The following is a 23,425-nucleotide window of genomic DNA, read 5'->3' as shown; positions in this document are numbered from 1 at the left end:
ACATTTTTCTTGTAGACTAACGAAGACGTCTAGCCAGCAAAAATATTGGCCATGTAAAATTGGACATTTTTCTTGTAGACTAACGAAGACGTCTAGCCAGCAAGAATATTGGCCATGTAAAATTGGACATTTTTCTTGTAGACTAACGAAGACGTCTAGCCAGCAAGAATATTGGCCATGTAAAATTGGACATTTTTCTTGTAGACTAACGAAGACGTCTAGCCAGCAAGAATATTGTCTGCGCTATCAGATGAAAGACAAGCCCTCAGGCGCCGAGCCCCCTAAAGACCGAGCTCCTGAAATCGCCAATTAACAAATACCGCCAAGTCAGCGGGATTTCAACCTCCCGCGTGTATCAGTCTATCAGACCATCAACGTTTTTCTTCTGGCTACAAGGTTCTCCACGCCAGTCTCCGATGTTTGCTCACTGACGCAAACTTTGGCACCACAAGGAAAAATTATATCGTTTTGTTTATCATCCTGAATCTAAAGGTGACTTGAGAAGCTATAAAAAATAACAATAAGCCAATACGTGTTATTTTCATTAGCGGCTCTGTCATAATACAATTATAAGTATCCCTAATTGAAGTTGTTTTTTAAGTTGAATCATATTTAAGTGTACCTAAGCTCCCGCTCTATGCTAACGAGCGGGTAACATTAACCATAAACTCAGCCATGAATGGAAAGGTTTGAAAATTTTCTATCAACGGTTCTAATGGCTAGTACATGCAGATGGATATAATCGAAATGCACCTCTTCGGAAATTATAAATTAATACATTAAAAAAAACATCGCGCGCCGTGTTGAGATTTGACTAGATGTACTCGCCGTACCGGCGACAAGACACATTTCTCACCCCCCGGGCGTATCAGCGTAATCTCCACCCACCCGTCAACCCGCCCGTCACCCCCGGGATCGGAAACCTGGCCGACCTGATAGGAATTCAGCCTTTAAGATCTATGGCGCACACCTGAGCAGACGGGGTGACAGGCCGGCGCTGATACGTTTGCCAAGAAACGTTTTCGGAGGGAGGGGTGTGGGGGTGGGGGTGCTCTCTCTTCCCGTATTATCAGTGTTATCGGCCCCTGTGTGTCATTGTTTTCTTGTTAGTCTTTAAGTTATTGCCCTTGTTATCGGCGCTGTGAGGCTACTAGTGGGCTCACGTAACGAGAGGTAGGTACAGGAGACGGGAAGAGGGCAGGGCTGGGGTCCGGCTAAATGGGTGGGGGGGGGGGGCTGGGTCCGGCTAAATGGGTGGGGGGCTGGGGTAAGGCTAAATGGCGTCCGGCTAAATGGGTGAGGGGCTGGGGTAAGGCTAAATGGCGTCCGGCTAAATGGGTGAGGGGCTGGGGTCCGGCTAAACGGTAGGGGCTGGGGTAAGGCTAAATGGCGTCCGGCTAAACGGTAGGGGCTGGGGTAAGGCTAAATGGCGTCCGGCTAAATGGTAGGGGCTGGGGTCCGGCTAAATGGTAGGGGCTGGGGTCCGGCTAAATGGTAGGGGCTGGGGTCCGGCTAAATGGGCGGGGCTGGGGTCCGGCTAAATGGGCGGGGCTGGGGTCCGGCTAAATGGGCGGGGCTGGGGTCCGGCTAAATGGGCGGGGCTGGGGTCCAGCTAAAATAAAATTTTAAAATTAGTTTTTCTTATTGCTTGCAACTTCAGATATAAAAACAATACAAAAACAATACGACAAGTAAATATAGAATCACAATCGAGGTTTTTCAACTTTGCTCCCTACATTATGTTTACACTAAAATTGGCATCTAGTTACCGCGCAGCTCCAATGTTCTAAGATAAGCTCTGGTTCTTTAAACCTTCCTAACACTTCCCTTACACTTCCCTTACACTTCCCTTACACTTCCCTTACACTTCCCATACACCTTCCTTACTCTATCAAATTGGCGTCTAGTTACCGAGCCAGACCGATGTTCAAGAAAGTGGAGATTCATGTTCATGTTCATCATCTTATCACTTGTACCATGTTTTAAAAAACAACGAAGTGTGTCCGCCATTTCAGAATCTCCGACCAAACAAACTACTCGTCCTTCAGTGTCTGAGGGTAGCTAGCCTGGGTCTTGTCATCGTTATTAAAAGAAACGTTGGGATACGTGTTTCGTTAAAAGTTGACTCCTCCCCCTCCCAATCCTTCACAAAGTGCCCACCCAGTTCCTCCTCCTCCCCCCCCCCCCCCACCCACACACCCTCTTCCACTTCGTGTCCACCCAGTTACTAATGTCCCCAACAGATGTCTTACCTTACATCTCTAATTAACATCCGGGTCTGTTTCTAGACTCCACATTACCTGCCCACCTACATTCTACTGATTGTACGTCTCATAAACGAGCATTCCACCAAACGTCAGAGAGAAAGAGAGCTTTAGATGACGGGGAGGGGTTCAGATGACGGGGGGCAGTGGCGTCGCGAAGGGGGGGGGGGGGAGGGAGCGGGGCGGGGCGTGCGGATCGCACCGGGTGACACCATTTAGTGGGCTGTCACCAAGGCAAAAAATAGCAAAATATATAGAGAAAAATGATAATTCCACTTAATTAAGTGTTTAATTCGAGTGTTAAAAAGTCTTTTAAGAGCAAATTTGACAAATCCCGACAAGGGTGTGGGGGGGGGGGTGCAAATCAAAAGTTTGAGGGGGGGGTGCAAATCGAAAATTGAAAGTTTGTCCCCGGGCGCCGGGAAGGGTCGCTACGCCACTGGGGGGGGGGGACGGGACACCATTAAGTGCCGCACCGGGTGACACCAGACCTCGCTACGCCACTGACGTGGGGGGGGGGGGGGGGTTCGGATGACAGGGAAGGAGTTTTTAAAGTGGCTAGCACATTACTAGTAATTTCTTTTACTTTCTGTAAACATGTAAATAGATGTTATATATTAAATTAGACATGTAATGAAGTAATTAGAGTCTGCTTACACTGCAGCCAATCAAACACTGATGTAAGCTATGTAAGCTTCTATTATCATCAAAGAAGAGTTCAAATGTAATGGAATAGTTTACATTAACAGCTGAACTCCAAACCCAATTTAAATTAATTTTTTTTTCAAAAGCCGTTTTAAAAGATATCGTTGATCTCTTTCTATCATTGTTGATCTTCACGTCTGAGGAATTTTTTCCTTTCCCGACCGTTTTCCCCGACGCGAAACTGTTTACTTCAGCGGTTTGTGTTGAGGAAAGGGAAACTCACCTTGACAAGATAATGTGTGTCCTGCTGGAGGCTCAGGACGATGTAGGGCTGGGGGGTCACGACTCGCTCGACCACCAGGGTCGTCTCCCCCTGGACCAGGGTCGTCACGTTGTAGGTCGTGCCCGATTGGTTGATGGGCACCCACGTGACGTTGACCCGGACGTGGTCGTTGCTCTCGTCGATGGTCATCGAGGTGATGTTAAGGTACAGCCGTTCGTCTTCTGAAACATTACGTGATATACATTAGGTTCGTCTTCTGAAACATCGCGTGATATAAATTAAGTTCGTGTTCTGAAACATTACGTGATATAAATTAGGTTCGTCTTCTGAAACATTACACCATTATTATACGTGTGTACGGTGTACCTTCAGATACGTGTGTACATGGTACAGTGTGTGCAGTGGTGTTAATCGGATTAGTTTTACTACAATTAATTAGCTCACGTTTTGTGGCGTGTGAAGGAACAAAACATTTGTCATGGCGGTGGTTTATGACAAAAAGCCATACTAACGCTGACAAAAAGCCATACTAACGCTGACAAAAAGCCATTCCATAGCGGAGATTGATCTTCAACACCAATAAAGCCTGATAGATACTCGCATGTTTAAGGCGCGTTACCACTGGCTGTTAGCTTTGTGCTAGAGCAGTCCCCACTCAGCTCTAATACAAATCCAGCATAATTTGTACGATGCTTTGTGCTACTTAATTTTTTTTATTTTTATAAAGAATTTTTAAAATGTCTTTATTCTGATTTCTAATATTAAAACAATTAATGCAGTAAGTAAAGTTATTTAATAAATAAAACTAACCATTTAAATTATTCCTTAAGTATACAAGCATACCGTTTTTAAACACGTAACAAAGACGTATTTGATGGATAACATGGATAACATACCCGTGTCGACAGGACCGGGTCCTTTGATGAGGACATTCGGCCTCTCGTCCTCCTTGATGCTGTCCATACACCTCGTCCAGCGCATCACGTCCGGCTTCTCGCACGGCTCCGTCTTGAAGGCCAGCTCGCTGATGATGCGGCTGTCGTTATGGTACACGATGATGAGCTTGTAGACGGCGTTAAAGTACAGGTTTTTGATCAGGTAGGTAATCTGTAGAACAGGAGCACATTTTAAACACGAACTTAACGCAGCAGGAGCGTAGCGAGGGGGGGGGGGGGGGGGGGCGGGGGGTGCGGACCGCACCGGGTGACACCATTTAGGGGGGTGACACCAAGGCAAAAAATAGCAAAATATATAGAGAAAAACTTGAGGGGGGGGGGGGGGTGCAAATCGAAAGTTTGAGGGGGGGGGGAGTGCAAATCGAAAGTTTGAGGGGGGGTGCAAATCGAAAACTTGAGGGTGGGGTGCAAATCGAAAGTTCGAGGGGGAGGGGTGCAAATCGAAAACTTGAAAGTTTGTCCCCGGGAAGGGTCGCAACGCCTCTGGGGGGGTGACACCATTAAGTGCCGCACCGGGTGACACCCGACCTCGCTACGCCACTGAAACGCAGACATAGCAGTGATATACATTTTAATTATTTCTTTTTTAAAGTAAAACAAAAAATCGGAAGCTAATTTAAACGAAGCTATATCAAGGCTCAAATATCAAACAAATATTTAAAAAAATATTACTTTGTTTAAAAAGAATTTTTTTTTAAATCTTTTTTTTTTTAAAAATAATTGGTTACTTCTTTGATTCGTGTACAATCTATTAAAACAAAACCATAAAACGAAACTAACAACGCGCTTACATTTAGTTGAGAGTTAGAATAACTAAATTATGTTTGAAGAAAGTTGTGTAAAGTTGAGTACGATTTAGAAAAGATGAGGAGCTAGAACAGTCGTCAGTAATTAGAACCACCGGACAGATGTCTTCTGTCATACACAAATCCTGACACTGATCTCGCGCTGATAATGTCAGGCTATTCATGGGATCACGTGGTTTAGCACGTGGTTTAACACGTGCGAGTTCGTTCTGGTGACGTCATAGTTCGATAAATATTCTCCAACCTCAAGGCTGGGTTGGCACAAAAAGGGTTGAACCACACTAGTATCGGAACATCTACTGACATAGTGGTCCTACCGTTTTTGCCGCAAACTGTACTGAAAAATCTTTTTCCCGTTTCTGAGGGTTTTCCGTATTTAAGTTCCCTTTCAAACCTGACCGTCTGTGGGGCAGTGAAGTAGAGTTCACCTGCTTTTTTTTTTTTTTTTACTTCGGCGTATGAAGGGATAATGTGGCCAGCACTATACCCACTATATATATATATACTTTCCCTAACATGAGCTAGGTACCCATCATAGTTGGGTTGGACTCAGGGTCGAACTCGAGACCTTCGGGTAATCAGTCCAGCCGTGCTAAATAACTTACCGTGTCTGCAGTTTTTCCGTAGACGGTGCTGCCCCTGTAGAACCTAGCCACGTTGCACCGCGGCACGTAGTCGTAGGCGTTGTCACAGTCGAACATGAACCAGTACATGACGTAGGCATGGGTGTCGTGTCCGTTCAGCCACTCCGGCCCCCGAAAGGTGACCAGTCCGGTCATGCCCACGTAGGAGCCGTCCTCGGCCGTGACCACTTCCGTGTCCAGCTTCATGGACGCGTTGATGCCGTTCTCTTTCTCGACATACCAGGTGGCGCTGTCTGAGGCGAGAAGGTTCTCGTAGTCCTCGCTAGGTGACATGACGAACTCTGTAGGAGGGAAGGTGGTGATACAAGAGACGAAGGGAAGACTGTGATACAAGAGTCGAAGGGAAGGTGGTGATACAAGAGACGAAGGGAAGACTGTGATACAAGAGTCGAAGGGAAGGTGGTGATACAAGAGTCGAAGGGAAGGTGGTGATACAAGAGTCGAAGGGAAGACGGTGATACAAGAGTCGAAGGGAAGACTGTGATACAAGAGTCGAAGGGAAGGTGGTGATACAAGAGTCGAAGGGAAGGTGGTGATACAAGAGCCGAAGGGAAGACTGTGATACAAGAGTCGAAGGGAAGGTGGTGATACAAGAGTAGAAGGGAAGACTGTGATACAAGAGTCGAAGGGAAGACTGTGATACAAGAGTCGAAGGGAAGGTGGTGATACAAGAGACGAAGGGAAGACTGTGATACAAGAGTCGAAGGGAAGGTGGTGATACAAGAGTCGAAGGGAAGGTGGTGATACAAGAGTCGAAGGGAAGACGGTGATACAAGAGTCGAAGGGAAGACTGTGATACAAGAGTCGAAGGGAAGGTGGTGATACAAGAGTCGAAGGGAAGGTGGTGATACAAGAGCCGAAGGGAAGACTGTGATACAAGAGTCGAAGGGAAGGTGGTGATACAAGAGTAGAAGGGAAGACTGTGATACAAGAGTCGAAGGGAAGACTGTGATACAAGAGTCGAAGGGAAGGTGGTGATACAAGAGTAGAAGGGAAGGTGGTGATACAAGATTCGAAGGGAAGACGGTGATACAAAAGTCGAAGGGAAGACTGTGATACAAGAGTCGAAGGGAAGGTGGTGATACAAGAGTAGAAGGGAAGGTGGTGATACAAGAATAGAAGGGAAGGTGGTGATACAAGAGTAGAAGGGAAGACTGTGATACAAGAGACGAAGGGAAGACGGTGATACAAGAGTAGAAGGGAAGATGGTGATACAAGAGTCGAAGGGAAGGTGGTGATACAAGAGTTGAAGGGAAGACGGTGATACAAGTCATAGGGAAGGTGGTGATACAAGAGTAGAAGGGAAGGTGGTGATACAAGAGTAGAAGGGAAGACGGTGATACAAGAGTCGAAGGGAAGACGGTGATACAAGAGTCGAAGGGAAGGTGGTGATACAATAGTAGAAAGGGAAGGTGGTGATACAAGTCATAGGGAAGGTGGTGATACAAGAGTAGAAGGGAAGGTGGTGATACAAGAGTCGAAGGGAAGGTGGTGATACAAGGATAGAAGGGATGGTGGTGATACAAGAGTTGAAGGGAAGATGGTGACAAGGATAGAAGGGAAGGTGGTGATACAAAAGTCATAGGGAAGGTGGTGAAACAAGATTCGAAGGTAAGATGGTGATACAAGAGACAAAGAGAATGTGATACGAAGGAATGAATGTCTGAAAGAAAATCTAGTCTCAATAGGGGGACTGAGTGTAGTTACGACAAGCAGAACTTACCAGCCACAAACAAGGGTTCCGGGGTGACCTCGACCCTGGCAATGACCCCGCCCTCGCTGACCGCCTCCAGGATAAACTCAGGCGTGAGGGGTACGTTGTCACTGCTGCTGATTAGCTTGGTGGACACCAACTGCAAGAGTAGGGGGTCGTGGTTAGTGGGGGTCGTGGTTAGTGGGGGTCGGAGTAGGTGGGGGTCATGATGAGTGGGGGTCGGAGTAGGTGGGGAGTCACGGTAAGAGGGGGGGGGTCATGATTAGTAGGGGTTGGAGTATGTGGGGTTCACAATAAGAGGGGGTCATTATAATGGGGGTCTGGATAAGTAGGGGTCGGGGTAAGTGGGGGTCGGGGTAAGTGGGGGTCGGGGTAAGTGGGGGTCGGGGTAAGTGGGGGTCAGTGCTTGAGGGGGACATGGGAAATGGGCGGATATTATAGGATAATGTGTGTGTGTGTGTGTTGGTGGGTTTTGTTTTTGTGGGGGATCATCTTTCATGAGAGATCATTCTGTGAAAACATGTGCCGAGTCAATGAGTTGATGATCTAAAGCAATTTGAACTATGTTGAGCAACAGATAAAATGTAACTCTTAATACGGAAACTACAACAATATTAGACGTAGAGTTCAAGTTCAGCGCATGAAACTGATGTCTTAAACAGATCTTCCGCGTACAAGTTTCCTGTATCGTTTAAACGGGATTCACCACATATAACACGTCGTTGGTAGTAATATATGGAACAGCCGTGTGTACAGGGGTGCGGGAGGGAGGGGTGTTACCTGGGGTGGGGCTGGGGGTCAGGTACATACTAGACTGAAGCATGCGCGCGTGAGCGGAATGGAACCACCTGCATCAACCGAGACAGTGACGGGGAAATAATTGACTCCACTGGTTCAAACATGCACAAGGGGAGGCAACTCCACTCGGGCCAGGAGGAGAGAACCTTGTTTTCACACAATAGACGCTGACATCGAGGGGTCTTAAAAGGTTCCAGGAACAAGCCCAGGTATTTAAGTCACGTGACCCTGCACGCGCCTAAGGTCACGAGTCAAAGGTCACAAGCCAGTCAGATCAACTCTAACACTGACTGGGAAATGCCCTACCAAAAAAAAAATGAACTGAAGTTGGCGTGGATTCAGTGCTGTGTTTACAAGTCGGCATTTTTATGCTCACACAGCAGTGAAACGTAAACAATACACACCAAAGTGGTTTGTCTAGAGGTTTTTAAAAATATATATTTAAAGGTAAAGCTCAATTTAGCTCCTCAGCTATGTTAGGGGACAAGAAACTTAAGTTACCACGACAGAGAAACTAGCACAGGAAAGATGGGTTACCACTGGAGACAGTTGGAGAAACTAGCACAAGAAAGATGGGTTACCACTGGAGACAGTTGGAGAAACTAGCACAAGAAAGATGGGTTACCACTGGGGACAGTTGGAGAAACTAGCACAAGAAAGATGGGTTACCACTGGAGACAGTTGGAGAAACTAGCACAAGAAAGATGGGTTACCACTGGAGACAGTTGGAGAAACTAGCACAAGAAAGATGGGTTACCACTGGGGACAGTTGGAGAAACTAGCACAAGAAAGATGGGTTACCACTGGGGACAGTTGGAGAAACTAGCACAAGAAAGATGGGTTACCACTGGAGACAGTTGGAGAAACTAGCACAAGAAAGATGGGTTACCACTGGAGACAGTTGGAGAAACTAACACAAGAAAGATGGGTTACCACCAGTGTTCCCTCTAAGCTGCGCGGCTGCGCGGCCGCGCAGCACTTACAAATATGCCGCGCAGACATTTTCTGATGCCGCGCACAGATTATCAGAACGTCGGGCAAGTCTGATTCACTAAAAAAAAATTGTGGTCAGTGGCTTGAATTAAGCGACATTTTTAGTGCCTGTTTTGCTAAACAAACAGTCTTTGTGTTTGACTGGCCTGGACCAAGCTGATACTTAATGTTTCTGACCTCGGTTGTCATAGCACAGGTCTAGTTTATGACTTGCCTCTCACCTGAGCGGTGTACCGACCAAATGTCTGGGTGACACTCCCTCTGCTTGATTTAATGGTTTACCCCAAAACTGACCGCAGCACTGACACCTAATACCTAAAAGGGATTGCGGCTACTGGCTGACCATGCAAGTTTTTTTTTATTGCCACTGCCCTCTCCCATCTCCCAACCCCACCCATTTCCTTGATACTTTGACGATTTACCCAAGTCAGATGCAAATTCTACGCTACTAGAGGTGGATGTGTTTTTGCTTTTTGATTTAAGGATTTATATACTTTATATATCCAATTCTTGGGATCATTACGTGCACCTGGATTGAACTGTTTCAGTGTTCACAAACCGGTTTGGTAAATAAGGAATAAAAGTTTACTACTCTGTGCTATTTGAAAATGTTGAAAAGAAAAATGTGTGTAACAAGCGGTAAAACAATGCAGCCAAAAAAAGCGAGAGATTCGTTTAAACTGAAATGTATCAAAGTTAAAGTAGTAATAACCGATACGCCCGATTCAAAGAATGTTTCAGTTGAATTAGGAAGCATCTATGAATATTCAGATAAGAATAAGATTGGACTGAAGTGTAAGTTCTGTGCTGCTAGTGCGTGTAACAAAACCAACAAAGACAACGAATTCGTCACAGGAAAGCGCTGGGAATCATGGAAGCTTGACTACTGTAAACGTCATTTATTGTCTCGTGTTCACGTAGAAAATGTTGCGATTGTGTACAACCGCTCAAATGGGACTGGTCTTAAACGTCTGCTGGTTGAAACTAACAATGAGCGAGAAGAACGAATTGAACAAAATGAGCGCCAGCGTTCAAACGAGGATCAAGTTCGAATCCTAATGGATAATGTTCTTCTCGCCATTAGGATGAACGCCTCGATGCTGTCGGTACAACTGATTCATAACCACATGGGGAAGTATGTTTCTATACCAGACAGTTGGCGAAGTAAGAACTACGCCTTTGAGTTTGTTGAAGCAATCAACAAGGTGGTTGTAAAGAACATACTGACAGAACTTCGAGTAGCATAGTTTCACACGCTTATAGTTGATGAAAGTACTGACATAACTGTACATAAAATGCTAATCCTTTATTTTAAATTTCGTCCAGTCAATTCTTTACTCTACAAAACCGTTTTTGGTGGGATAATTCAGCTTACTGCATGTGATGCCTCAGCTCTGGAGGCAGCCATAACACAGTACTACACTGAACATCAACTTGACATGAACCGCATGGTAATGATAACATCAGACGGGGCATCGGTTATGTTAGGCCGTAGGAAGGGATTAGCTGCTTTACTGAAGGCTAAGGTCCCCCATCTTGTTGAACAGCACCGTGTTGCTCATCGAGAAGACTTGGCACTTTCTGACGCTTGGAAAGATGTTAATTTGTTTAAAAATATTGAGGTTCTCTTACGCACTGTTTACACTTTATTTAGTCGATCTTCAGTTAAAAAGGGCGCACTTGAAGAATTGGCCAAGGTGCATGATATGGATGTAATTTTTTTTCGACCAATTCACGAAGTTCCTTGGTTGTCACGTCACTTTGCTGTCAGTGCTTTTGTTAGAAATCTTGATGCTGTGAAGAACAAGTCCAAGACTACAATGATCCTGTTTGTGGTTATATTTTGAAATCATTAAGAGATCCCCTGTATCAAGTTGCTCTGTATACCGTTAATGATGTATTAACTGAATTAGCTAATCTATCAATGTTGTTGCAGCGAAGTAATTTATCATCTATTGAAGCACATCAATTTTGCATTTCTAAAATACGCAAATTAGAAGCACAATACCTGAGTGAAGATGTTTATTGGAATGATAAAGCCAAGAAAATTTTGAATGAGAACGTAGGAATCGACACAAGACAAATCATACAGTTTATACGATCAGTCTGCGATCATTTAAATGTAAGGTTTCCAGCAGATGAACTTCAGTTTTGGTCAGCTTTTGATCATACTGGTTTAAAAAATTGTGCATTTGAGTTTGGCGTCAAAGAGATTAAAGAACTGTGCGGAAAGTACAAAGATGTGTTACAAACAACAAATGAAGAGTCAATTATCACGCAATACAATGACTTCAAATTTCAGATCAGCGAAAAACTCAAATCAGGTTCAGTAAATTCACTATCCGAAATCGCAGGAGTTGCTTTAAACGATGAACAATTTAGCTCACTGGCAAAGTTAATTGACATATGCTGTACTTTTCAAGCATCCAGCGCTGATTGCGAGCGAGGTTTTAGTCTTATGAACAGCATTAAAGTGCAAGCACGAAATAGACTTGAAGCCACACATTTGGGAAATCTAATGCGAATTAAATTATATCTAAATGCTGGAGAGGATGTGGATTTAAACAAAGCATATAAGGTGTGGAAGCAAGGCAAGGTTAGACGCGAGAAATTGCAATGAATGCCCCTGAAAGGTTAGCTAATTTTGTTTTCAAGTCAGCTTTTTAATATGGTTAACATGTAAAACTGTCGTATTTGTATTACCGTTATGGTATTAACATTAACATGATTGCATTACACTAACATAGTAAGTCGACCACATAACCTGTTGTCTAAGTATAACTCTGAAAGTTTCTATTGCGTATTTTATTTTATTTTGATGGGATTCGTATCTTCTTTTAATTGCAATAGTTTCACTAGTCCTACACATTATTCTATTAATTTATCAAAATGCATGCCTTCATTACTCTGCTTAATTGCAAGCCTAAACATACATATTAACTTGCCCAAGTCATTTTTAGCACCGCGCACACAACATATTTTTTGCACACACACTCTTGGTCCTTAGAGGGAACATAGGTTACCACTGGAGACAGTTGGAGAAACTAGCACAAGAAAGATGGGTTACCATTGGGGACAGTTAGAGAAACTAGCACAAGAAAGATGGGTTACCATTGGGGACAGTTAGAGAAACTAGCACAAGAAAGATGGGTTACCACTGGGGACAGTTGGAAAAACAAGCACAGGAAAGATGGGTTACCACTGGGGACAGTTGGAGAAACTAGCACAAGAAAGATGGGTTACCACTGGGGACAGTTGGAGAAACTAGCACAAGAAAGATGGGTTACCACTGGAGACAGTTGGAGAAACTAGCACAAGAAAGATGGGTTACCACTGGGGACAGTTGGAGAAACTAGCACAAGAAAGATGGGTTACCACTGGGGACAGTTGGAGAAACTAGCACAGGAAAGATGGGTTACCACTGGGGACAGTTGGAGAAACTAGCACAGGAAAGATGGGTTACCACTGAGGACAGTTGGAGAAACTAGCACAAGAAAGATGGGTTACCACTGGGGACAGTTGGAGAAACTAGCATAAGAAAGATGGGTTACCACTGGGGACAGTTGGAGAAACTAGCACAGGAAAGATGGGTTACCACTGGAGACAGTTGGAGAAACTAGCACAAGAAAGATGGGTTACCACTGGGGACAGTTGGAGAAACTAGCACAAGAAAGATGGGTTACCACTGGGGACAGTTGGAGAAACTAGCACAAGAAAGATGGGTTACCACTGGGGACAGTTGGAGAAACTAGCACAGGAAAGATGGGTTACCACTGGGGACAGTTGGAGAAACTAGCACAAGAAAGATGGGTTACCACTGGGGACAGTTGGAGAAACTAGCACAGGAAAGATGGGTTACCACTGGGGACAGTTGGAGAAACTAGCACAAGAAAGATGGGTTACCACTGGGGACAGTTGGAGAAACTAGCATAAGAAAGATGGGTTACCACTGGGGACAGTTGGAGAAACTAGCACAGGAAAGATGGGTTACCACTGGAGACAGTTGGAGAAACTAGCACAAGAAAGATGGGTTACCACTGGGGACAGTTGGAGAAACTAGCACAAGAAAGATGGGTTACCACTGGGGACAGTTGGAGAAACTAGCACAAGAAAGATGGGTTACCACTGGGGACAGTTGGAGAAATTAGCACAAGAAAGATGGGTTACCACTGGAGACAGTTGGAGAAACTAGCACAAGAACGATGGGTTACCACTGGGGACAGTTGGAGAAACTAGCACAAGAAAGATGGGTTACCACTGGGGACAGTTGGAGAAACTAGCATAAGAAAGATGGGTTACCACTGGGGACAGTTGGAGAAACTAGCACAGGAAAGATGGGTTACCACTGGAGACAGTTGGAGAAACTAGCACAAGAAAGATGGGTTACCACTGGGGACAGTTGGAGAAACTAGCACAAGAAAGATGGGTTACCACTGGGGACAGTTGGAGAAACTAGCACAAGAAAGATGGGTTACCACTGGGGACAGTTGGAGAAACTAGCACAGGAAAGATGGGTTACCACTGGGGACAGTTGGAGAAACTAGCACAAGAAAGATGGGTTACCACTGGGGACAGTTGGAGAAACTAGCACAGGAAAGATGGGTTACCACTGGGGACAGTTGGAGAAACTAGCACAAGAAAGATGGGTTACCACTGGGGACAGTTGGAGAAACTAGCATAAGAAAGATGGGTTACCACTGGGGACAGTTGGAGAAACTAGCACAGGAAAGATGGGTTACCACTGGAGACAGTTGGAGAAACTAGCACAAGAAAGATGGGTTACCACTGGGGACAGTTGGAGAAACTAGCACAAGAAAGATGGGTTACCACTGGGGACAGTTGGAGAAACTAGCACAAGAAAGATGGGTTACCACTGGGGACAGTTGGAGAAATTAGCACAAGAAAGATGGGTTACCACTGGAGACAGTTGGAGAAACTAGCACAAGAACGATGGGTTACCACTGGGGACAGTTGGATAAACTAGCACAAGAAAGATGGGTTACCACTGGGGACAGTTGGAGAAACTAGCACAGGAAAGATGGGTTACCACTGGAGACAGTTGGAGAAACTAGCACAAGAAAGATGGGTTAACACTGGGGACAGTTGGATAAACTAGCATAAGAAAGATGGGTTACCACTGGGGACAGTTGGATAAACTAGCACAAGAAAGATGGGTTACCACTGGGGACAGTTGGATAAACTAGCACAAGAAAGATGGGTTACCACTGGGGACAGTTGGAGAAACTAGCACAGGAAAGATGGGTTACCACTGGGGACAGTTGGAGAAACAAGAACAGGAAAGATGGGTTACCACTGGGGACAGATGGAGAAACTAGCACAAGAAAGATGGGTTACCACTGGGGACAGTTGGAGAAACTAGCACAAGAAAGATGGGTTACCACTGGGGACAGTTGGAGAAACTAGCACAAGAAAGATGGGTTACCACTGGGGACAGTTGGAGAAACTAGCATAAGAAAGATGGGTTACCACTGGGGACAGTTGGAGAAACTAGCATAAGAAAGATGGGTTACCACTGGGGACAGTTGGAGAAACAAGCACAGGAAAGATGGGTTACCACTGGGGACAGTTGGAGAAACTAGCACAAGAAAGATGGATTACCACAGGAGAAACAAGCACAACTGGGACAGTTGAAGAAAACGTCTAATTTGTGCTGACAGATCCCACAAACTTAGACTGACCAAACATGGTGGCCCAATACATCATCAAGAAATTAATCATGATAACGTGCAGCGAGGATAAATGTCAAAAGTCGGACATATTTCTCCGCCTGTTGACACAAACCTCGGGTATTAACCCCCCTGATCTTGACACGAACGTCGGGCATTAGCTCCCCTGATCTCGACACAAGAGAAATGCCCCCCCCCCTCCCCCACCATCAGTATCAGCAACGTCACGATCCGTGTCTTAATTATTCCCCTTTAGACACCTTTCAGTGAATGCCAGAGACCTTTCTGCGAGAGGCTGTTATCAATGGGAGACAATACTCGAGCCTGATTGATTTCTCATGTTGAGCAGATAAGGGCAGATAAGGGCAGATAAGTGAATAGGCCGATAACTTTCTCGACTTCTGCCCTACCTGTGATCCCTGACATGCTGGGTTAAAAAGTTGCGTGAGAAGATTAAATCATTGTCCAATTGATGGGGTTTTCTAGATAGACACATTTTTAAACCGAAATCTAGTAGAATATGTAAGAGACCAACCCCACACAGACTCCCCCCCCCCCCCACACACACCCCAGAACAGACACCCCGATGGACAACTGTACTGTACACAGACACCTACCACAGAGATCACACCCACAGGATCCCCCACACAGACACTCTCTAACATAAACCTCCATACACTCACACCACACCCACTTACAACACACCCACCCCACACATATACTTATAGACACACACAAACACACGTAGAGACACACACAAACACACGTAGAGACACACACAAACACACGTAGAGACACCCCCCCCCCCCAACACACAGAAACCCCCCAAAAAAGATCCCCACAGGCACTCCAACAGCGACCCACCTAACACCGATCACAACCCACACATAGACCACATCCCCCACATCCACACAGACAACACCCACCACACAGACCCACCCCCCCCACAGACCACACCATAGACCACATCCCCCACATCCCCCCCCCCCACAGACCACACCATAGACCACACCCCCACACACGAGACCAACCTGCTCAAACGTGGCGTACTGGACATCCTTCTCGTTCTTGTTCCGGCTCAGCAGAACGTAAACAAGTGGGCGGGGCCTGGTTACGTCATCGGATGACCCAGTCTCGTTCGGACCGGACACCAGGACGGGCGGTTTCCATGACATGGTCAACATAGCCTGGGTCAAGACGACGGAGACGTTCTCAGGGAACTTCCAAGTCCCGTGGAGGCTGGGGCCTATAGGAGAGAGAGAACATCAGTTGTGTAACAATGTTACATGTTACAGAGGGTGGTGGGGGAGGGGGATATGTGGGGGGGGGGGGTATGGCTAATTTCAACATCAAACAATATTTATATAATTTTTCTTTTTTACATTTGTTTCTAAATGCATTTCAAACTCGGGCTGGTCTTAATGTATGTGAGATTAAGTGAGGTTTCACGATTCCTGTGTTTGTAGGCGGCTAGTGTACGTGAATCATCTCGTCTCACGTGACTACACAAGATGGCGTCCGACTGATGTGCGGTGTAATCACGTGACTACACAAGATGGCGTCCGACTGATGTGCGGTGTAATCACGTGACTACACAAGATGGCGTCCGACTGATGTCCGGTGTAATCACGTGACTACACAAGATGGCGTCCGACTGATGCACCACAGCGCTAACCCCACTGGCACAAAATCTATTTTTACACTGGAAAATAATCGATCCACCCATTAACACATCCTATAATAGTCACAATACGGTCATTGCAACTTTTTTTTTTAACCAGCAGGCATTTCTGACCAGAGAAATCGAAGGCTCCGATGGAATCAGTATCGGGCTGACATTTTATTAGGCATTGTAGTCGTCGCATTTGTCGGAAGTAATAGAGACGTTGAGTGACAAATGTACACTTTGATGAGGGCGGATTCGAGTACTGGTTGACATGGCTTTGATGAGGGCGGATTCGAGTACTGATCGAAATCGATTTGAATGAAGGATTTTCCAGTACGGGTAGACATGGCTTTGATGAGGGCATATTCGAGTACTGGTTAAAATGACAATAATATAGTGCTACACGGACACAGGGAATAGCACATTCAGTCACCCAACAGTTCATTGATTCATGAAGATAATTGACATTTCGTTGATAAAGACTTTATCATAAAACAATAATTGAACAGTGAGTTAGTATTTTAGCCTTCATTAGTTGTACTCAACATCAATTTTTTAATTAAAAGAATTCTGATTTTTTAAAAGTTTTTTTTTTTGTTGTTGAATAAAACAGATAATTACCTTTTGGTTTTCTCTGTACGAAATCACAGGCAACTTTGACACCCTACAAGTGAAAACATTGAATTAGAAATGTGTGAATGTATAACTCAGTTGTGTTGTACATTGAATTAGAAATGTGTGAATGTATAATTCAGCTCTGTTATAAATTGAATTAGAAATGTGTGAATGTATAATTCAGCTCTGATGTACATTGAATTAGAAATGTGTGAATGTTTAACTCAGCTTTGTTGTAAATTGAATTAGAAATGTGTGAATGTATAACTCAGCTCTGTTGTACATTGAATTAGAAATGTGTGAATGTTTAACTCAGTTCTGTTGTAAATTGAAGTAGAAATGTGTGAATGTAGAATTCAGCTCTGTTGTACATTGAATTAGAAGCGTGTAAGTGTAGAATGATCGATTTCTGTTGTACAACTGTCCAACTTCGGCCGTAGCTTTACCGTACTTTCTAACGTAGACATTTGGTTGTAACTTTGTGTTGTTGCTTGAGTTTAACATGAAATAAAACTTAAATGACACAAAAATGGAAACTAAATGGCTAATAAACGACAAAGAAATGACAAAACGATGGCAACAACATGGCACCTAAATGACAAATAGATGGCAAATAAATGATACCTAAATGACAATTAAATGACACCTAAATGACACCCATAAAGCTGTAGGATGGAACTAAGACTTACCTTGTGCTGGCTGTTGTCGCATGTCGAGTTGACTAGGCTGGCGCTGGACATCAGGTTAAAGCACGCGTCCCAGCACTGCAAGTAGAGATGACATGGTGTCACACATGTCATTCGCACAGAGATGTCATGTTGTCAGTGCGACAGACATGTTATACATACAGATGTCATGTTGTCATTGTGAAACACATGTCATACACACATATGTTATGGCATTGCGACACACATGTCATTCACACAGATGTCATATTGTCATCGTGACACACAGGTCAAACACTGAAAAACACATATTTAAACAGAAAAAAAAAACTTTTTGCGTTATAATGTTTACACTGTTTCACCTTAACTCAAAAGTTTGAGTCGGTTTCTTCCATAATTTGAAAGTGGATTTAGTTACATTTGTCTAGGTAGTTACAGTTGTTAGTTGATTTTTAAACTATATTCTGCAATTTGTTAGTGGTTTTTTAAAAAAAATATTTTTCCCACAATCAATGATTGCTATCAAAACGATGATACACTACGGTGTACTCTGTACTAAAGTATGTATAGATGACATAGTAGTCACAGATGTGTTATGTGATGTCACACACTTTCATCGTCTTTATGGTATACACCACACCACAAGTCTCTTACTTCATAATACTTTGTCGATATACATTTTCTAAACAATATTCCAGTAATGTTTTAACCCCCCCCCCCCCCCAGTCCCCATACCATCCTCACGTGCCCATATTGACCAATTAAAACGCCCCATACATAAAGATCACGCTTTGGGTCAAGGAGATTGTTAACCCTTTTGTACGCGTGCATTAAATATTCCCCCTATTTTTATCCCGGGGTAGTCTTCCATACAGGAAAAATCAATTGAATAAATATTGAGCCCTGTCATTTGTCATTCAACTTTTTAATTGATTCGTGATTTCTATTAATAGTTATTGAAGACCTGGACAGGCGAATAAAAAAGTTGGGGAATTTTATATTTTTCAACAGAACAAAAACTATCGCTTGTTTTTTTTATTTTTCTCCTTCCTTTTAAACCCCAGAGCGCCGTATCTTTTTTGATCCATTTTTTTATTCCGAGATTTATAAAATAAAAATCTGGCACTGACGCAATAAGAGCCGTAAACAACCTTCTAAAATTAAATGACTTGTAATTAAACTTAACAAAACCCCAGCCCCATTTGCTGGGTTTGAATCGTGACGCGCTTGTTGGAACGTGAAACCAAAAATAAATAAAAAACAACAACAAAAAACGAAACCTGTCTGTCGTCATTACGGGGTTAACTAAAAGTGAAATTGATTCGCGAACAATTGGTTTCTATTGCGAAATCGTTAATTGACTTGTCGATTTGTGCCCGCGCTCTGGCTGTGGGCATCATTTTTGTGTTATTGTGTAGAACATAATTGACTGTATCATTACACAATACTGTGATTGATTGTGTTGGTTTTTTTTTTAAATCGCCAGCTGAAGATGTTTATTTTCTTGTCCCACGCAGACATGTCGGCTGGGTGGGGGTGGGGGCGTGTGTGAGAGGGGGGTGGGGGGAGATAAGAATCGATGAACACAAGAACGTGGATTCCGACGAGTGATAATGTTTTGTTATAAACGTGTATCGTGAAAAGTTTGCGGTGCTGATTACTAAATATTTTGTGTTTTTGAAAACAGAATTTCACCTACATTCTCCACCGCCTTGCCGACGGTTAGATTGCCTAAATCACGATTCAGCCTTTAACCGTAGTTTGCCTGAATTCTCGACCCTGAATTACCTACAATTACATTTCCTAAACCATGACTCTTCCTTCGCTTAATGAACTTCATATATAACACAACTTCACCTACATTTTAAATACCGCTTTGCCTACCGTTACATTGCCTAAAGCACAACTCTATCTTGCCTTAGTTTACTTAAATTCTAAATAATGCATTGACTAAGGTTACCTCGCCTATACACATCCCTCCTACCCTAGCTATCTGTGGGCCTCATCAATTATTGACACCGACTAATATTTCTCCTCCCAGCCCGACTTAATTAAACTCGACCATGCCGTGGTGGGGACCGCCCTCGGTTCCAATCTTCTGGAGTCTCGTCACGGTCCAATTAACTTCATGCTTTTAAAAAAGTCGCCCCCCCCCCCCCACCCCCCACCCCCGTCTGGCTTATAGTTAACGATGCTCTTCCGTCTAATCAAGGATAACGATGACAATCTATACTCAGTTATCTGCTCTCCAGACCATCCGATTAACGATCTGGTCACATTAGAGACACCACGTGACCCGAAGACTGTAGAAGTCACGTGATACCAACTAAGTTTGTTGTGTTAATGCAGTCAGTTCTTAGGTCCTGCGACAATACTTCAGGGGTAAGGAAAGTGCCCTTTCGAACATGACGGCCCACGGGGCAGGTGAAGTAGAGTCCACCTGTTTCTAATCCACATGTTCATCCAATCCACATGTTCATCCAATCCACATGTTCATCCAATCCACATGTTCATCCAATCCACATGTTCATCAGTGCTTGTCTGATCATTGATTGAGTTTATGAGGGCAATAGATTTGTCTGATCATTGATTGAGTTTATGAGGGCAATAGATTTGTCTGATCATTGATTGAGTTTGTGAGGGCAATAGATTTGTCTGATCAGATCTATTGCCCCCACAAACTCAATCAATGATCATTGAGTTTGTGAGGGCAATAGATTTGTCTGATCATTGATTGAGTTTGTGAGGGCAATAGATCTGATCATTGATTGAGTTTGTGAGGGCAATAGATTTGTCGAGTCGATAATTGACCCCGTGACGTGAACACCCTGCCCACACGCCACCTCCCCATTAGGGAAACCATTCAATACCTGATGACGCCAGGTTAGCTCACCTTGTTTTCATTCACCGCGGCTCCTCGACCCGGGCCGTTTGATGTGCATCATCGTTTTGATGTGCAGACCCCAACCCCACCCCCCTCATCGTTTAGATATGCAGCCCCCACCTCCCACCCTCCTCCATAGGTTAGATTTGCAGTCGTCCCCCCCCCCTCTCTACATCCCGCCACATTCGGCACCAATCAGGTGGAGAAAGAAAATTAATTGTGGCCGTGATTTTAGTGGAGCGTTTCAGGGATTTTTCTAGTGACGTCATCAATTATTTATAAACAGCCGGTTGTAAAAAAAAAAGTTTTAAAAAAAAACATGAACTCGCAGTAATATGATGTAATGATGGGGTAGTTCATTACCTTACAACTGAAGGGTTACTTCTATTTATAGCATATTTGTTTAAAACCTTTGTAAGCACTGTCAGCTGAGTTAGTAAGACACGGTCTAATGAACACACCAGTGTTTGATATATGAGCGAAATTTTCATGAAAACCCATACCCCTTACTCCTCCTACATTTGACGCCCCAACTCTCCACGGTCCCCAAAGACTCCTCTGACACGCCCCGTACTGCCATAAGTCACGCCCCTTACTCCTCAGCCACGCCCCAAACTCTCCACGGTCCACAAACACCCATCTGCCACGCCCCGAACTCTCCTAAACAACTAAAAACTTCCCCTATCCCACTCTGATTAGCCTGCATTACATGTTAATACTCTAGTGCCCCCCTCCCCCCCCCCCCCACCTTCTCACTGATCCGTCTAGCACTAAATGTGCCCCCCCCCTTTTCAACTCCCCCACCCCCAACACGACTATCTCATTAACACATGAAAAAAAAAGTTTCCCCATGGTTGTGTGGTTATGTCCCCCAGACACACAATGTGTGGTTATGTCCCCCAGACACACAATGTTTTCCATTGTCAGACATGACCGGAAGTGTTACAATCAGCGAGTCACAATCTCTATTTAGCGTACTCGTGATTAAGCTTAACTTTAAACCTTATGTTAATTTACAGCTGATAGTGACGTCATCGCCCTCCCCCCCCTCCCCACCCACCCACCCCTCAGCTCACTTGTAATAGGGAACTTAACATTCATACATCTTTATGTAACCTACGCCCCCCTACCCCATAGAAGAACGGTAACCACGTGACATATTGTACTCACCAGGCTGCAGTCCATGTTGTAGCCCCCCCCCCCCACACACACACATAGAAGAACGGTAACCACGTGACATATTTTACTCACCAGGCTGCAGTCCATGTTGTAGCCCCCCCCCCCACACACACACATAGAAGAACGGTAACCACGTGACATATTTTACTCACCAGGCTGCAGTCCATGTTGTAGCCCCCCCCCCCACACACACACATAGAAGAACGGTAACCACGTGACATATTTTACTCACCAGGCTGCAGTCCATGTTGTAGCCCCCCCCCCCCCCCCACACACATAGAAGAACAGTAACCACGTGACATATTGTACTCACCAGGTTGCAGTCCATGTTGTAGCCCCCCCCCCCCCACACACATAGAATAACGGTAACCACGTGACATATTGTACTCACCAGGCTGCAGTCCATGTTGTAGCCCCCCCCCCACACACATAGAAGAACGGTAACCACGTGACATATTGTACTCACCAGGCTGCAGTCCATGTTGTAGCCCCCCCCCCCCCCACACACATAGAAGAACGGTAACCACGTGACATATTGTACTCACCAGGCTGCAGTCCATGTTGTAGCCCCCCCCCCACACACACATAGAAGAACGGTAACCACGTGACATATTGTACTCACCAAGCTGCAGTCCATGTTGTAGCCCCCCCCCCCCCCACACACATAGAAGAACGGTAATCACGTGACATATTGTACTCACCAGTCTGCAGTCCATGTTGTAGCCCCCCCCCCCCACACACACACATAGAAGAGCGGTAACCACGTGACATATTGTACTCACCAGGCTGCAGTCCATGTTGTAGCCCCCCCCCCCCCACACACATAGAATAACGGTAACCACGTGACATATTGTACTCACCAGGCTGCAGTCCATGTTGTAGCGCCCCCCCCACACACACATAGAAGAACGGTAACCACGTGACATATTGTACTCACCATGCTGCAGTCCATGTTGTAGCCCCCCCCCCCCCCCCACACACACATAGAATAACGGTAACCACGTGACATATTTTACTCACCAGGCTGCAGTCCATGTTGTAGCCCCCCCCCCCCCATAGAAGTACGGTAACCACGTGACATATTGTACTCACCAGACTGCAGTCCATGTTGTAGCTTCTGTAAGTTTTTGTGTCTCGGCATGCACTGTCGTCTGCTTGTTTTTCTAACGGCAGGAACTGGGGAATGTAAAAATATCAAATGTCATAAGTTTTGGAACTGGGGAATGTAAAAATATCAAATGTCACAAGTTTTGGAACTAGGGAATGTAAAAATATCAAATGTCACAAGTTTTGGAACTGGGGAATGTAAAAATATCAAATGTCATAAGTTTTGGAACTAGGGAATGTAAAAATATCAAATGTCACAAGTTTTGGAACTGGGGAATGTAAAAATATCAAATGTCACAAGTTTTGGAACTAGGGAATGTAAAAATATCAAATGTCACAAGTTTTTCTACTGGCAAACATAAAATGTCGCAAGCTTCCCCCACATCTACAGGTAAGCTTTACCTCTACAGGTAAGCTTTACCTCTACAGGTAAGCTTTACCTCTACAGGTAACCTTTACCTCTGCAGGTAACCTTTACCTCTACAGGTAACCTTTACCTCTACAGGTAACCTTTACCTC

At 44.6% G+C, this 23,425-nt stretch overlaps 1 protein-coding gene across 2 annotated transcripts in view; it reads right to left on the bottom strand.

The window, feature by feature from the left end:
* Positions 1 to 23,425, bottom strand: part of LOC131958500 (fibroblast growth factor receptor 4) — a 122,704-nt gene that overhangs the window by 30,200 nt on the left and 69,079 nt on the right. Inside the window, exons 3-10 of one of the 2 annotated variants that reach the window (XM_059323586.1) lie at positions 22,892 to 22,975; positions 17,761 to 17,835; positions 17,078 to 17,120; positions 15,822 to 16,036; positions 7,322 to 7,451; positions 5,560 to 5,879; positions 4,089 to 4,299; positions 3,193 to 3,413 (exon numbers count right to left, since the gene is read on the bottom strand). In XM_059323586.1, the coding sequence (XP_059179569.1) occupies positions 3,193 to 3,413; positions 4,089 to 4,299; positions 5,560 to 5,879; positions 7,322 to 7,451; positions 15,822 to 16,036; positions 17,078 to 17,120; positions 17,761 to 17,835; positions 22,892 to 22,975 (1,299 nt within the window). Of the gene's footprint in view, positions 1 to 3,192; positions 3,414 to 4,088; positions 4,300 to 5,559; positions 5,880 to 7,321; positions 7,452 to 15,821; positions 16,037 to 17,077; positions 17,121 to 17,760; positions 17,836 to 21,790; positions 21,807 to 22,891; positions 22,976 to 23,425 lie in introns of those variants that run through there. The other variant, XM_059323595.1, reaches the window with a different exon arrangement.

The sequence above is a fragment of the Physella acuta genome, unplaced genomic scaffold (genome assembly GCF_028476545.2).
Source record: "Physella acuta isolate Inbredline_101_S28 unplaced genomic scaffold, ASM2847654v3 ptg000085l, whole genome shotgun sequence".
NCBI classification, from domain to species: domain Eukaryota; kingdom Metazoa; phylum Mollusca; class Gastropoda; family Physidae; genus Physella; species Physella acuta.
The sequence above is the reverse complement of the archived record's forward strand: the minus strand, read 5'-3'. Positions and strand labels throughout refer to the sequence as shown.